General features: G+C 43.5%; 1 protein-coding gene across 1 annotated transcript in view; it reads right to left on the bottom strand.

Moving 5' to 3' along the window:
- The window catches only part of LOC100627824 (acid-sensing ion channel 2), a 56305-nt gene continuing 53264 nt past the window's right edge, over positions 11351-14391 (bottom strand). The window contains exon 3 of the mRNA XM_021067441.1: positions 11351-13315. Coding sequence (XP_020923100.1) covers positions 13286-13315 — 30 coding nt within the window. The 3' untranslated portion in view covers positions 11351-13285. The remainder of the gene's footprint in view (positions 13316-14391) is intronic.

Raw genomic sequence — 14391 nt, 5'->3', positions numbered from 1 at the left:
CGGGATCATAACATAGACGGATCACTGGGTTCCTCCAGTCCCGCCGCTCCCTGGCTCCTACTCCAGGGCTCTTTTCTACTGGCGGTGACCAAACCCAGGTGCCATCAGGGGGAGGAGGGTCAAGATATGGCCAGGTGGACAGAGCTCCGGAGCCCCAGGCGGCACAATGGACAGGACCAGCTTGGACCAAAGGATTCTACGCTGTCAGTCTTCTCAGCACGAATCCACTCTCCTCTTGGCCTTTTTGCAGGCACCTGGGGTTTGAAGCTGGCAGTGCCATCAAAGACAGGCTGGTGGTTGCATTATAAAAGGGTTGTATTCCCTCTTGTTGATAAATAAATCCTTTTCCTTCTAAATAGCCAAGCTGGCGGGTTTCATTGTAAGTGGTTTGCACTCAGCGGAGAGCTGGGACTGGCAACACTGCATCCTTCACCTCTGCAATATTAATTAGTTTTCCTCGGTGCTTTATTTTAATCACAAAAAAAATGAAAACGGTGGGAACCCCATCAAAGGAAGACTTGGGGAGAAGGGGACAAACAAGACACAGAGTTAGAAAAGAAGTGCAGATAATGGGAGGAAGCCGTTAGAGATGGGGGGAGAGGTGGTTCGTGAGAGATGAGGCATCAGCTAGGAGGGGAGGAAGGAAGCAGATGCTTTGGAAACATCTACTATGTGTTGCAAATGGTACTAGGTCCTTTGCCTGCACTGTTTTGGTCCACCCTGAATCCAATCTGCATTTGCTACCCTTATTTTATAGATGGGCAAACTGAAGCTCAGAAAAATTAGATGCTTTTCCCAAGGTCAAAAATCGAATGCATGGAAGATCCAGGGTTTGAAGCTGAGTTTTTCTTTTTCTTTCTGCCTTCCTCTTTCCTTCCTTCCTTTTTTCTTTCTTTCCTTCACTTTTTTTTTTTATAATGGTGACACCTGCAGCATATGGAAGTTCCCAGGCCAGGAACTAAATCTGAGTCAGCTGCAACCCACCCTGCAGCTGTGGCAATGCCAGATCCTTTAACCCACTGCGTCGGGCTAGGGGTCAAACCTGTGCCTCCACAGCAACCCAGGCCACTGCAATCAGATTCTTAACCCACTATGCCCCAGCGGGAACTCCTTGAACTTGAGTTTTTCTACTCCACACCTAAACCTCTTTCAGCTACATCCATTCAACATTCCACAAGGATTTATCCAGCAATTATTGTGCCCGGGAAGAATACTAGGCACTTGCAGTCTCTAGCCCTAAAAAAACACCAAAAAACCCCCCAAAAACAGGGAGTTCCCATAGTGGCACAGTGGTTAACAAATCCAACTAGGAACCATGAGGTTGCGGGTTCGGTCCCTGCCCTTGCTCAGTGGGTTAAGGATCCAGTGTTGCTGTGAGCTGTGGTACAGGTTGCAGACGGGCAGCTCGGATCCCATGTTGCTGTGGCTGTGGTATAGGCCGGCAGCTACAGCTCCGATTCAACCCCTAACCTGGGAACCTTCATATGCTGCAGGAGCAGCCCTAGAAAAGGCAAAAAGACAAAAAACAAAACAAAACAAAACAAAAAAAAACACAAGAAGGATGCTTGACCAAGTCTTCATGAAAATGACGCCATCATATTCATGTCTTGCAAAAATAGACTCTCAGACACAGAAAACAAACTTCTGATGGGGAAAGGGGTGGGGGAGAGACAAACTAGGAGCTCGGGATTAACATATACACACTACCATATATCAACTAGATAACCAACCAGGACCTCCTATAGAGCAGAGTGAACTATACTCATCATTTTGCAGTAATGTACGAGGGTAAAGATTCTGAAAAAAAAGATATGTATATACGTATAAATGAATCGCTAGGCTGGAAGCCTGAAATTAATTTACAGTATTGTAAAACAAATATACTTTAAATTTTTTTAAAATCCAGTTTTGGAAAAGATCCCCTGAGAGCAGTGCAAAGACTGGATTTAAAGGGATCAGGACAGGCACCGCTGCCCAGATGAGCGATCAGGGCAGCCTTGGTGAGGGTGAAGGTTGTCAGGCTGGAGAAGAAAGACCACCGAGCTCACGCAAGCTCTCTAAACTCATTTTCTCTTGGCAGCGCGCACGCAGGATGAGGCTAGTTGAAGTCAGAATGACAACACCCCTCCAAGGACCCAGAGGCAGAATTTTAGAAAGAACAGTGTGGAAGAAAATGTGATGGATATTTCTGGATATTTCTGCTTCCTTGTCACCAAGCCAGCCATAAACCCTGATGGAGACCTCAAGATATGGCAAGCAGCCCTTAAGATGCTATAAGGACATCTTTTACCTTTTTACCTGCTGAAAGCTTTCAGTCTGATTAGGAAGGAGGACCTGCTTTCCTCAAAAGACACCTAGCAATGCCCTTCAGAGAGGCAGGGACCAAAGTGGGACGCAGGAAGAGTAGGCTGAGCTGGCGTCATTGGGGGTGGAGGGGAAAGTGGCGGGATGTGATTATTTACTAGAAAATTGTCCTGCTGTACAACACAGGGAACTATGTCCAATCGCCTGTGATGAAACATGATGAAAGATAACACCAGAAAGAGAGTGTGTATAGACGTATGACTGGGTCGCTTTGCCATACAGTAGAAATGGACATGATAATGTACATCAAGTCTAATTGAAAACTTTTTTAAAAAGAAAATACTAGGAGTTCCCGTCGTGGCGCAGTGGTTAACGAATCCGACTAGGAACTATGAGGTTGCGGGTTCGGTCCCTGCCCTTGCTCAGTGGGTCAAGGTTCCGGCGTTGCCGTGAGCTGTGGTGTAGGTTGCAGACGCGGCTCGGATCCTGCGTTGCTGTGGCTCTGGTATAGGCTGGCGGCTACAGCTCTGATTCGACCCCTAGCCTGGGAACCTCCATATGCCGTGGGACCGGCCCAAGAAATGGCAAAAAGACCAAAAAAAAAAAAAAATACTCTATGTGTTATGGATTGAATAGTGTTTCCCAAATAGGGTGAAGTCCTAACCTCCACCCACTCAGAATGAACTTATTGAGAAGTAGGCTCATTACAGATGGAATTAGCTCAGCAAAGGCGGTCCAACTGGAATAGGGGAGCCCCCAAATCCAATGTGACTGGGGCTCCCAAGAGAGAGAGACAAGGGCTATGAAAAGGTAAGGCAGAGATTGGAGGCACGCTATCTGAAGCCAAGAAACATCCGGGGCTACCAGAAGCCACAAGAGATAATGAACGATCCTCCTCTAGAAGCTCGGGAGGGAACATGGCCCTGCTGACACCTCGATTTCTGACTGCTGGCCTCCAGAACTGTGAAAGAATACATTTCTGCTGTTTTTAAGCCACCCACTTGGTGGGAAATGACACAAGGCCTTGCTCGCTTTGTCTCCCCCCCCAAAAAAAAAACCACAGGAGATGGGCCCTGTTAGTTCCGTTTTGCAGGGCAGGCATCTGAGACCCCAGAATTAACACCTACAGATCACCTCGCTAATACGTGGTGGGCCCGTGCTGGGCTCTCCACTCCAGAGGTGGTTCTGGAGGTGAACTTGAAAGGATACCTAGGAAAGAGTTACCGGATCTGATCACGTGGCGAGCAGGAGCGCTCTCCCCATGATGTCATGCCCGCCTTTGGTCCCCAAGAGAAATGAGTGCTTACTGGGTGTCAGGCACAGGCTCGAAGCTAAAGAAAAATGGTGGTTGAATAAGACGTGGCTGCCCTTGAGGAATTCACAGTCCAGCAAGGGAGAAAAATATGTGACCAGACACAATGAGGTGAGGGGAGCCGCGCATCCGCTGGGGGAACAAAGCACATGGAGTGCCCCCCTCCTCCCCAGGTACTTCCTGCCTCCCTCACCGGCCGAGGCACCTCCTGACTTAACCACAGCTGGCAGAAAAAAGGAAACCAGATCACAGGAAATGAACACGTCGCGGTTCAGACATCAGCTGCACAAATTCCCAATGAAAGAAAACAAGAAAGGGTAAAACGTGGGGAAAGGTGCATCTGCAATTCAGGGAAATACTCTCCCTTTGCCCAGAGCCAATATGGACAACTCCCTAAAGATCGTGGTACTTGAGCTGGAGCTGAAGGATGAGATGTGCCAAGGAGAGGGCACTGGGAGACAAACTGCTCACAGGCTGGTGAGGTCTGTCCCCCAGGAGTCCCTCACCCAAACGGCAGCTCCACAAAAGCAGGATTCAGGTGGCTTTGATGGCTACTCTATTCCCCAAGACCTAGAAGAGGGCACCAGTGGTGCTCGCGGTGTAGATAGAGCACTCATAAGGGTCCCATAAGGGTGAGACTGTAGATGGATGCCTCTAAACGCTCCTGGAAGCTTGGCCTCCATCAGCTGAAAGCTCCATCCTTCCTTTGTGACACGCCCACGCCGTGCCCCATCCTGAGTCGACTTCTGGGAAGACAGGTGGGTAAGAAAGCTCTCTGAGAGCTCTCGGTGGACCAAGAACTTGGTGCGTAAGTGATTTCCATAGCTGCTGGGTCATATCTGCGCTGATGGGGAAAACGGGATAAGGGAGGGCAGGCAAGCTTGGTGGAGGAAGTGACAGTAAGCTGAGATTTAGAGGATGAGCAGGAGATTAGCCTGGCAGAGCCGGGAGGATGATGTGATAGCAAGAGCAGCAGCTACAGCCAAAAAAAAAAGAGCTTGGCATCTCCCAGGGATGGCAAACAGTTCAATGTGACCTGAAGTGCAGACTGGGAGGTAGGATGCATGGGACGTGTGGCTGGTGGGGCACGTGGGAGCCAACTCACACAGGCATGCCTTCGAGGGGCCTGGACGGCATTTGGGGGGGGGACCATTAGCAGATTCAAGTTCCCAGATAGTTGCTACCCATCTTGCAAGGTTCCTCTGGCTGGACCACGCTTTCTCATGCTTGGGACAGGGAGCACTGGCATCACAGGGCCGCCGAAGTGCAAATTCAAAGCCAGGGCAGGAAGAAGGAGAAGGCGTGCATAACATTACCTTAGTTTAACATGCTGCTGCTGCTGCTTTTTTTTTTTTTTTATCAGTTCAGTGATGAATAGGTATTACATTCCCCCCCAATCCATTCTCAAGAGAGGTGTTATAATAACATGTCAGGGAGGTGTGGATAAGCGGCATTACGGAGCCTGGTTTATAATGCAGTTTGTAACAGATGCTAACGTCCCGATTATGCATTCCGGCATCATTTATACTCGGCTCCATGGTATGGTAAGGCTCCTGGCATCCTAAGTCTCCAAAGCAGTTGCTATTAATCACTCATTCATTATTAAAACACATTGATTGTATTCATTCTGCTTGGCAACAGGCGCAGGGCAGGCTCTGTTGATCCAGAGCGGTTATCTCCAGACGTGGTCCGCTTCAGCCCAAAAGGGCTCCAGTCCTCCACGATGGCTGAGCACTCCGAAAAGACACCTCAACAATGATGGGAACTCATGACTCAGAAGAGAGCATGCGCAAGACTCACCCGCAAGAGGGCAGAGGGCCCCCAGAATCCAAGATCACCTGTTTTTTTGAGTGGCCCCTCTGCCCACCTTTCCCTCTAAGTTGAAAGCCCCTCTTGCCTGAAAGAGAGCGCTCCTGGGCTTTTCTACCCACTGCTGTCTCCGTATCACCTGGGAGCTGGGATTCTGCCTCCTAACTCAATGGATCCGAAGAAGCCTAAGGGTCTCCCAGTCAAATCTAAGGGCTCTGGGGTTAAATCCCTTGTCTTCTAGTCATGTGACCTTGGATAAGAAATCATTGTGTCTGGCCATGTCATCAATGGTACAATGGAGTTGATAACAACAGGACCAACTGCATAGAACTGCTATGAGGATTAAATGCATTAATTCTAACAAAACCCTATAAGACGCCTGAAACGTTAGTAACATCAGCCCTTGTTATTACTTATGAAGACAACCCTAACCTCTCCTCGATGTCCGCCACAGTCCTGTATAGGTCAAGGGGATGAGCGACGCATCCATTCATTCCTCCCATCAATAGAGGTGGAGCATCCCAAATATACCAGGCATTATTTTAAGTACCAGAGACTCACAGGCCTGTAACGCACCACCCCTCCTTCAAGGAACCCACAAGCCAGTAACGAAGTGTGTGCTTACACAGAGGTCTGGAAGCCCCTCTAGCTTTCCCCCCCAAAGTCTCTGCATCTGGCTGTCCTTGACAGTTTTCACAGCACCTTTTCCATTTAACATTTTATGGAGTCCTCACCCAAGAGCTGAGCAGCAGGGCAGAGATCATTATTACAGCTTTCACGGTAACAAGCACCCCGTTCTCCAGTCTCAATATTAGCCTAGTGGCAAAGGTCCTTGATGGTTCTTGCATTTTTTTTTTTCTTTTAAGGGCTGCACCTGAGGCACAGGGAAGTTCCTGGGCCAGGGGTCGAATTGGAGATGCAGCTGCCAGCCTAGGCCACAGCCACAGCCACACCAGATCTGAGCTGCATCTGTGACCTACACCACAGCTCAAGGCAACGCTGGGTCCTTAACCCAGCGAGCGAGGCCAGGGATCGAACCCACATCTTCATGGATCCTATGGCGGGTTCTTAACCCACTGAGCCACAATGGGAACTCTGGTTCCCACACTTTTTATGAACTACTTCAGTCTACACGTGCACAGAGGATGACTGAATGACTAAACAGAATATTATAAAGGTCTCTGAATCCCTCTTTTTGTGACATCTAATGGTGACCACTAATCTCAAATCAGGTGTCATGACTCCAAGCTTTTTTAAAAACATTTACCACAAAAGGGTGAACCTATAAATAATGTATATTTCTATTTCTATGTTTTCAAGCTCAGTATAAGTGATACCGCATGGTGCCTCTCACACAGCTTGCTTTGGAAAAGTTCAAATGTAAACAAGGAAACAGAATAGTACAATGAACTCCCATGTACCTATCACCCAGGTCCGATGATCAATATCCCGTCGTTCTTGCTTCACTTGTACTGACACCTCACTTTCCCTCAGGCTCCCTCCATTATATCTTATAATGCTATTTTAAAATAAATTTTACATACATTTGAATGCAAAAGCGTAACCATCCACTTTTTAAAAATAGACCCATCATGTATCACTATTCCTACCAAGATATAGAACACTCATCTCCACAGAAAATATCCTCCTTTCCCCAAGTCTTTTTCTCTTCCATCATCCCTGCACCCTAGAAAACCACTGTTTTGACCCTCGTTTACAACCGCCTCCTATAATTGCATGTAAGAGTCTACAGTCATAGAGTATATAGGCATTTGTGTCCTTTGGGGGGCAAGGAGCATCCTACCCCTGAGATTCACCCATGCTGCATCTACAGATGGCTTCTTTCCAGTGCGAAGGAGAATTCTATTGCATGGATACAGCCCGGCTTGTTGATTCGTGCTCCTGGTCGTGAACACATGGGCTGTTGGCAGTTCTTGCCTATCATGAATCAAGTTGCTTTGAACATTTCTATTCCACCTTTCCGTGGATCTTTGTTTGCCTTTCTCTTGGATGCAAGAGGGGAATTGCTGAGTCAGGGAGGAGGTATGAAACTGTATGAAAAATTCTGACCGTGGTTCCCAAGGTGGCTGTGCCATTTCACTCTCGCTCCCTGGTGCACAGGCATTCCGGTTGCTCCCCATCCGCATCGGCCCCTGCTGTGAAGTGGGTTTCGGGGTTCAGGAACCGTGTCTTTTTTATTGAGTTGTCATGTCATTATTGACTTGAAAGAGTTTCTTTCTATATTCCGAAGAGAAGCTCTTTGTCGGAAATATGCTTTGGAAAGTGTTCTCCACGTCTATGTATTCATTTTTCATAACGATATATATTGTGTTGACCAGAGCTTTGGTTTGTTTTTCTTTCATGAGTGATGTTTTTGGAATTTTGTCTTAGAAATCTTTGTCTACCCTTCAAATCCTCTAAAAGGTTTTTAGGAATTCCCATCATGGCGCAGCGGAAACGCATCCAACTAGGAACCATGAGGTTGCGGGTTCGATCCCAGGCCTCGCTCAGTGGGTTAAGGATGCAGCATTGCCATGAGCTGTGGTGTAGGTTGCAGACGTGGCTCAGATCTGGCATTGCTGTGGCTGTGGTGTAAGTCGGCAGCTACAGCTCCATTTAGACCCCTATCCTGGCAACCTCCATGTGCCTCAGGTGGGGCCCTAAAAAGACAATAAAATAAAATAAGATAAAAGGTTTTTAATTTTAAATTCTATACTTAGGTCTCAAATCTATCAAATATTAAATTTTGTATGGTGTGAGGTAAGGGATTGAGCTCATTTTTTTCACCATACAGGTTATTCTGTCGTTTTAGCACCATCTGTTGAAAGGACTTTCCTTTCTCCCCTGAATTAATTTGTTGGGTTTTTTTTTTCCAAAAATTAATTCACCATATACAAGTATGCATATGTACTCTCAGGCAGGCTGCATTAATCTATGTGTCCATCCTTATGCCAACATCAAACTGAGATCAAACTGTGTTAATTACTGTAGCTTTATATTAAATCTTGAAGGCAAGTAGTATGAGTTTTCCAGCTTCGTTCTCCCTTTTTAGAGTGTTTTGGCTATTTGAGATCATTTGCATTTCCACATAATTTTAAAATTAGCCTATCTATTTCTATTTCTAAAAAGCCTTTTGGAATTGTGGTTTTAATTATGTTGAACTATGGATCACATCTTGACAATATTGGATTTTCCACCACACAGATACAGTATATCCTCCCATTTCTAACCTCTTTTTAAAATTTTCTTAGCAATGCTGTATAGTTTCCAGTAGAAAGAATGCATATATCTTTTCTTAAATGTATTGCTAACTATAATTGTTAAGATATTGTGAATAAAATTGTATTTCCCAATTTTTTCCTGCCAGTATATAGATGCACAATTGATTTTTGTTTATGCACCATGTATCCTGAAATACTAGTCAATCCACTTCAGTAGTTCTGGGAGTTTTCTTTGTTAACTCTTTATGATTTTCTTGTGAAATATTATGCTATCTATGAATCCAAAAAAAATTTTTTTTTGTCTTTTGTCTTTTTAGGGCTACACCATCAGTATATGGAAGTTCCCAGGCTAGGTGTTGAACTGGAGCTGCAGCTGCCTGTCCACACCACAGCTCACAGAAATGCCAGATCCCTAACCCACTGAGCAAGACCAGGGCTCAAACCTGAATCCTCATGGATACTAGTCAGGTTCTTAGCCGGCTGAGCCACAATGGAATTCCAGTGAATCCAAAAAAACTTTATTTTTTTTTTTTTTGGTCTTTTTGCCTTTTCTAGGGCCACTTCCCATGGCATATGGAGCTTCCCAGGCTAGGGGTCGAATCAGAGCTGTAGCCGCCGCCCACACCAAAGCCACAGCAACGCGGGATCTGAGCCGAGTCTGCGATCTACACCATAGCTCACGGCAACGCCAGATCCTTAGCCCACTGAGGGAGGCCAGGGATCGAACCCACAACCTCATGGTTCCTAGTCAGATTCGTTAACCACTGAGCCATGACGGGAACTCCCAAATTTTTTAAATTCACAGAAATTATATACACTTTTGTTTACAAATAGAAATAAGTAAATACAAGTAGTATAAAATTCTTCCTTTTGAATCTTTACACATTTTATTTGTCTTGCCTCATTGAACGAGCTTTCATATGATATCTAATGGAAGATTCAGCCTTCTTGCCTCTTTTCTGACCTTTGGGGGAAAGCACTGAGTGCTTCACCATTAAGTATTAACCGTAGGTATTTGGTAGATGCCCTTTACCAGACTGAGTGTTCTGATTTGCTAGATGATCTCATCTAGTTTGTTGACAATTTTTGTTTTGAATGAGTGTTGGAACTTGTTAAATGCTTTTTTCCCTATTTATTAAGATGATCATATGGTTTTTCTCCTTTAACCTATTTATTTGGTAGGTTACACTGATTAATGTTTGAATGTTGCATCAAACTTGGATTTCTGGGATAAACGTCAACGGATCATGATATAGTGTGTGCTTTTTATATATTTCTAAAGTTTTATTAATATTTTGTTAAGGATTTTTGCAACTGTGCTAGAGAGAATGTTTTCTTGTAATGTCTTTGTCATGATTCGATGGCAAGTTTTAACTCATAAAATGGGTTAAGGCATGTTTCTTCTTCCTCTATTTTCTGGAAGGGTTTGTGTAAGATGATACTCTTTCTCTCTTAAATATTTGATAAAAGTCACCTGTGAAACCACTGAGGTCTACAGTTTGTTGGAAGATTTTAATTTAAAATACAATCTTTCATAGATACAGAGCTATTCAGAATTCTAGTATCCTCTTGTATTAGTTTTGATTTTTTGATCAATTGAGTTTTTCCAAAAATTTGTCCATTTCATCTGAATGGTAGCATTTGTTGTCATGAGGTTTTTCATAATATCTCCTTCTTATCCTTTTAAAGTCTATAGGATATACAGTGACAGTCACTCAATTCCTGTTATGATATTATTGGTAATTTTTTTTTAGTCTTGTACAGTTTATCAAATTTATTAATCTTTATTTTTGACTTTGTCAACATGTGTGATTTTTTATGATTTTTAAAAATTTTTTCTTTGATTTCTGCTCTTATCTGTATTATTTCCTTCCATCTGCTTTAGGTTAATTTGCTTGTTTTTCTTTCTGGCCTCCTATGGTAGACGTTTCAATCTTAATTGTACATTTCTCTTCATAATATAAACATTCAAAGCTACCATTTGGCCCTTTAAATATTGGTTTAGCTGCACCTTTCACATATTTGTGTGGACATTTATCAATAATTATTAAACAATAACAAGAGTTATAAAAAATAAAACAGTACAAACACCCAAATATCCTTTATAAAGATTCACCTTTGCTAATATTTCTCCCCATTTCCTCTGCATGTATGTGTGTGTGTATAATTATTTTCTGAAACATTTGAGTAACTTATATACATCTTAGACCTTTACTCCTAAATACTTAAGTGTGTATTTCCAGGAGGAGGAATACTTTCTTATATAATCACTGCAATTATCGAATTCATAATTTACATTTATGCTCTACTTTTAACCATTTATATTTCAATTGTGTCAGCTTATCTATAAAGGTCCTTGATAGCATCTTTCTCTCTTCCACTACGAAATCTTATCTGGTTGTCAAGTTGCTCCAGTCTTAGATAATCTGGAATGTTTCCACAGCCTTTCTTTGTCTTTTAGGACAATAATTTTTTTTTTTCTATTTTGGGGCTGCACCCACGGCATATGGAAGTTCCCAGGCTAGGGGTCGAATTGGAGCTACAGCTGCCAGCCCACAGCCACAGCAACGTGGGATCCAAGCCACATCTGTGGCCTTACACCACAGCTCACAGCAACGCCAGATCCTTAACCCGCTGAGCAAGGCCAGGGATTGAACTCACATCCTCATGGATCCTAGTCACGAAATGTACCACTAAAAACTCCTAGGACAAAAATATTTTTGGAGAAGATAGCCCTTTTATCTTTGTGTAGAAAGTTATCCATTTGGGTTGTGTTTTATTTCTTCCTGATTAGATTAAGGCCACACACTCTCTTAGGATATCACATCTGGAAAAAACACAATGTCCATCTGTTCCTTATTGGTGCTGCTAATTTTGATCATTCAGTCCAGGCACTGCCAGCTTTTTCAGTATATACGTATTTTTCTCCTTTTCAACTAATCAGTATATGGAAGACACTTACTCATGTCGATATCTTGCTCTCAGCAAATGCCCTCCTAGATCTAGTGACCGCTGATGACTCTTCTCTGACTCATCTTTACCATGATGATTGCAAAACAATGATTCCCAAGCTCCAGCAGCAGCCCTCAGCGTTGTAATGTAAACAAGGACCTCCTTCCCCTATATGCATGTATGTATGTATTGATACGCCTAATCTATGTATTGAACTGATTTATCCATCATCTATGTATTATGCATATGTATTCATGTACACTATTTTTGCAAGGTTTATCACTCACTACCATTTGTGAAAGTTTTGCTGCTCAAATTGTCTCAAATGTGGTCAATGGGAGCTCCTCAAAGCTGGCTCCAGTTCATTCAGTTTCTCTTCTGGGTCCTATACCATTGTAGAAATATCCCCAAATTATTTTTGCCTTCTGCTGTTTATCACCATTGGGCTGTTTATACTTTTGCATGTGTATAAACAATGCCATCATACGAATTCCTATGCACATCTCCTATGCACATGTAAGTTCCAGGACAGAGCTAAGTGTCAAACTTCCGGTTCTTAGGGTATGAGAATCACCTTTCTTGACCATGTAACTGTTCATTTACACGACCACAAAATAAGTAGCTTTGCCAATTTACATTTTCATCCACAATGAATAAGAGTTCTTATGGATTAACATCCTTCCCGACACTTGGTAATGTTACACACACACACACCCCATATCTGTCATTTAACAGGTTTTAAATGGAATCTCATTGCTCTATAAACCTGCATCTTTTCTTGTGTGCACGAGCCACTAAGTCTTCTTCTTTGGGACCCAAGATGTTTAAATACTTTTATTCTTTATTCTCATTTTTTAAGTTGAGAAATGAAAACTCAGATGCATTAAGAGGCATATCCTAGATCACAGAACTGCCATGGATTAGACAGGAATCCAGATGTTCCAACATTAAAAAAAAAAAAAATTCCATCTATCTATCTATCTATATATATCCTGATATTATATAGATTTAAGACTAAGAGGATGTGTCAGCTTATGGTGTGTATGATGGGTGAGATAGTATTTTTTTTAATTTACATGTTGGCTTATGTCTTCGAAGCCATCCTAGGAGAACTATAACATCCAAAGTAAATCACCCCAATGTACCCTTAGGCCCCAGTCTTTTTCAATCTTTGGCCCGAGTAAAATCAAATTAAAATGAATGAAAATCAAGAACAACCCTGAAGAGATATCCTTAGGAGACAGTCCCCTAAGAGGACTTATCTTTCCATGTGCGTTTATCGCCTAAACGAATGAACATAGTATCAAATCAGCCTCAGCAACCTCTTCTCCCTCGCCCCCAGCATCCTGTCTAAGACATGCCCAGAACACGGCAGGATCCAGAGCACGAGTCCAATTCATAGCCAGGAACATCTCCAGGAAAGCAGCATTCTCCAGCTGCCCTAGGAAACAACAGCTCTTCCCAGCCCATGGCTTCAGCAGCTCGGCTTGCCCGCTACTCCCCTGCCTGCTCGCCCGGCCTCACTGCCTGAGGACCACTCATTAGCCTGGGATTAGCAGCTGTGTCAGCAGCAGGGCGGGCAAAGCCCTGTGCCCTGGGCTGTCACTGGCAGAGAACTGCCGGGGAGGGAAAGCTCAGCTGTCCGAGTGCCAGGCATATGTCAAATCCAATTTGGGAGAGGATCTTGCTAAGCTTCCTTATCTGACGACAAGCCCTCCTTTAAAAAAAAAAAAAAAAATCATCAGTTAAGAAGGTTTTGTGCAATGCCTATCAGGCCCCGTGCTCAGGACAGATAATGTTTCCTGTCAAGAATACATTCTTCCTATCCCTTCAGTCACTTGTTCAAGAGGATTGATTAGTCATGAAGGACTTACATATATGCCTTGCTGGCCACGAATCAGGCTTTGCCCTTCAGAAACTTTAGGACTCATTACTCTGACTACAGAGTTCGGTATCTTCCCGAGTAAAGAGCACAGAGCTGATTTTTAGTGCTGACTCGTTACTCTTGCAAAACCATGGGCACCCAAAATAATAAAACCAATTGCTTGTGAGCTTGCGGTGAAACGGTACTTTCCTACATGCAGGTGGCAGCATAAATTCTTCTAACTCTGTTGAACAGAAATTCTGCAGTAGGGAGGTTCCCGAACTCACAAAAGCATATGTACTCTGACCTTCTACCCATGGAGTTTTCCAAAGAGGAGAGTGGGGCTAAAATGACATATGATTACTTATCTGCCATGAGTCGGGGCAATGTTTATAGTCATTGTGCTGCTAATTCCACGCATACCCTTATTCCCGTTTTATAGACGAGGAACGCAAAACAAGGGCTCATGACTTATCTGATGCCACAGCACTATCAGGAGGGAGAAACTGCATTCAGACTCAGGCTGCCTGAGTCCAATCCCCTGTTTCTTCCTCTACAAAATACTGTGCTTGGAGAGGCGGTCGACGCAGGAATGTCTTTGCTGCAGCATTACTCATAAAAGCAAAATGTGAGCAAAGGCAAAATGGCTCATAACAGGAGGATGTTTTAGTAAATGATGGGAAATTAACTGAATGGATTATTTTGCTTGTTTATAAATGTTAATTTTAAAGATTATTTAGCAGCATCGGGAAAAGCATATCATGCAATATGAAGACAAGAGAACAGAACACAAAAGTATTCCTATGTAATGATTATAACACCATTAAAATGCATATCCATATGGAAACACTGCTCCTGGGAACTAGAAAAAATAAAAGACTTTCTTAAAGATATTAGTAACTAAATGTAATTTCTCAAAATAACCATTA

This window comes from Sus scrofa, chromosome 12, assembly GCF_000003025.6.
Source record: "Sus scrofa isolate TJ Tabasco breed Duroc chromosome 12, Sscrofa11.1, whole genome shotgun sequence".
Lineage (NCBI taxonomy): Eukaryota > Metazoa > Chordata > Mammalia > Artiodactyla > Suidae > Sus > Sus scrofa.
This window is presented reverse-complemented; position numbering and strand designations above follow the sequence as displayed.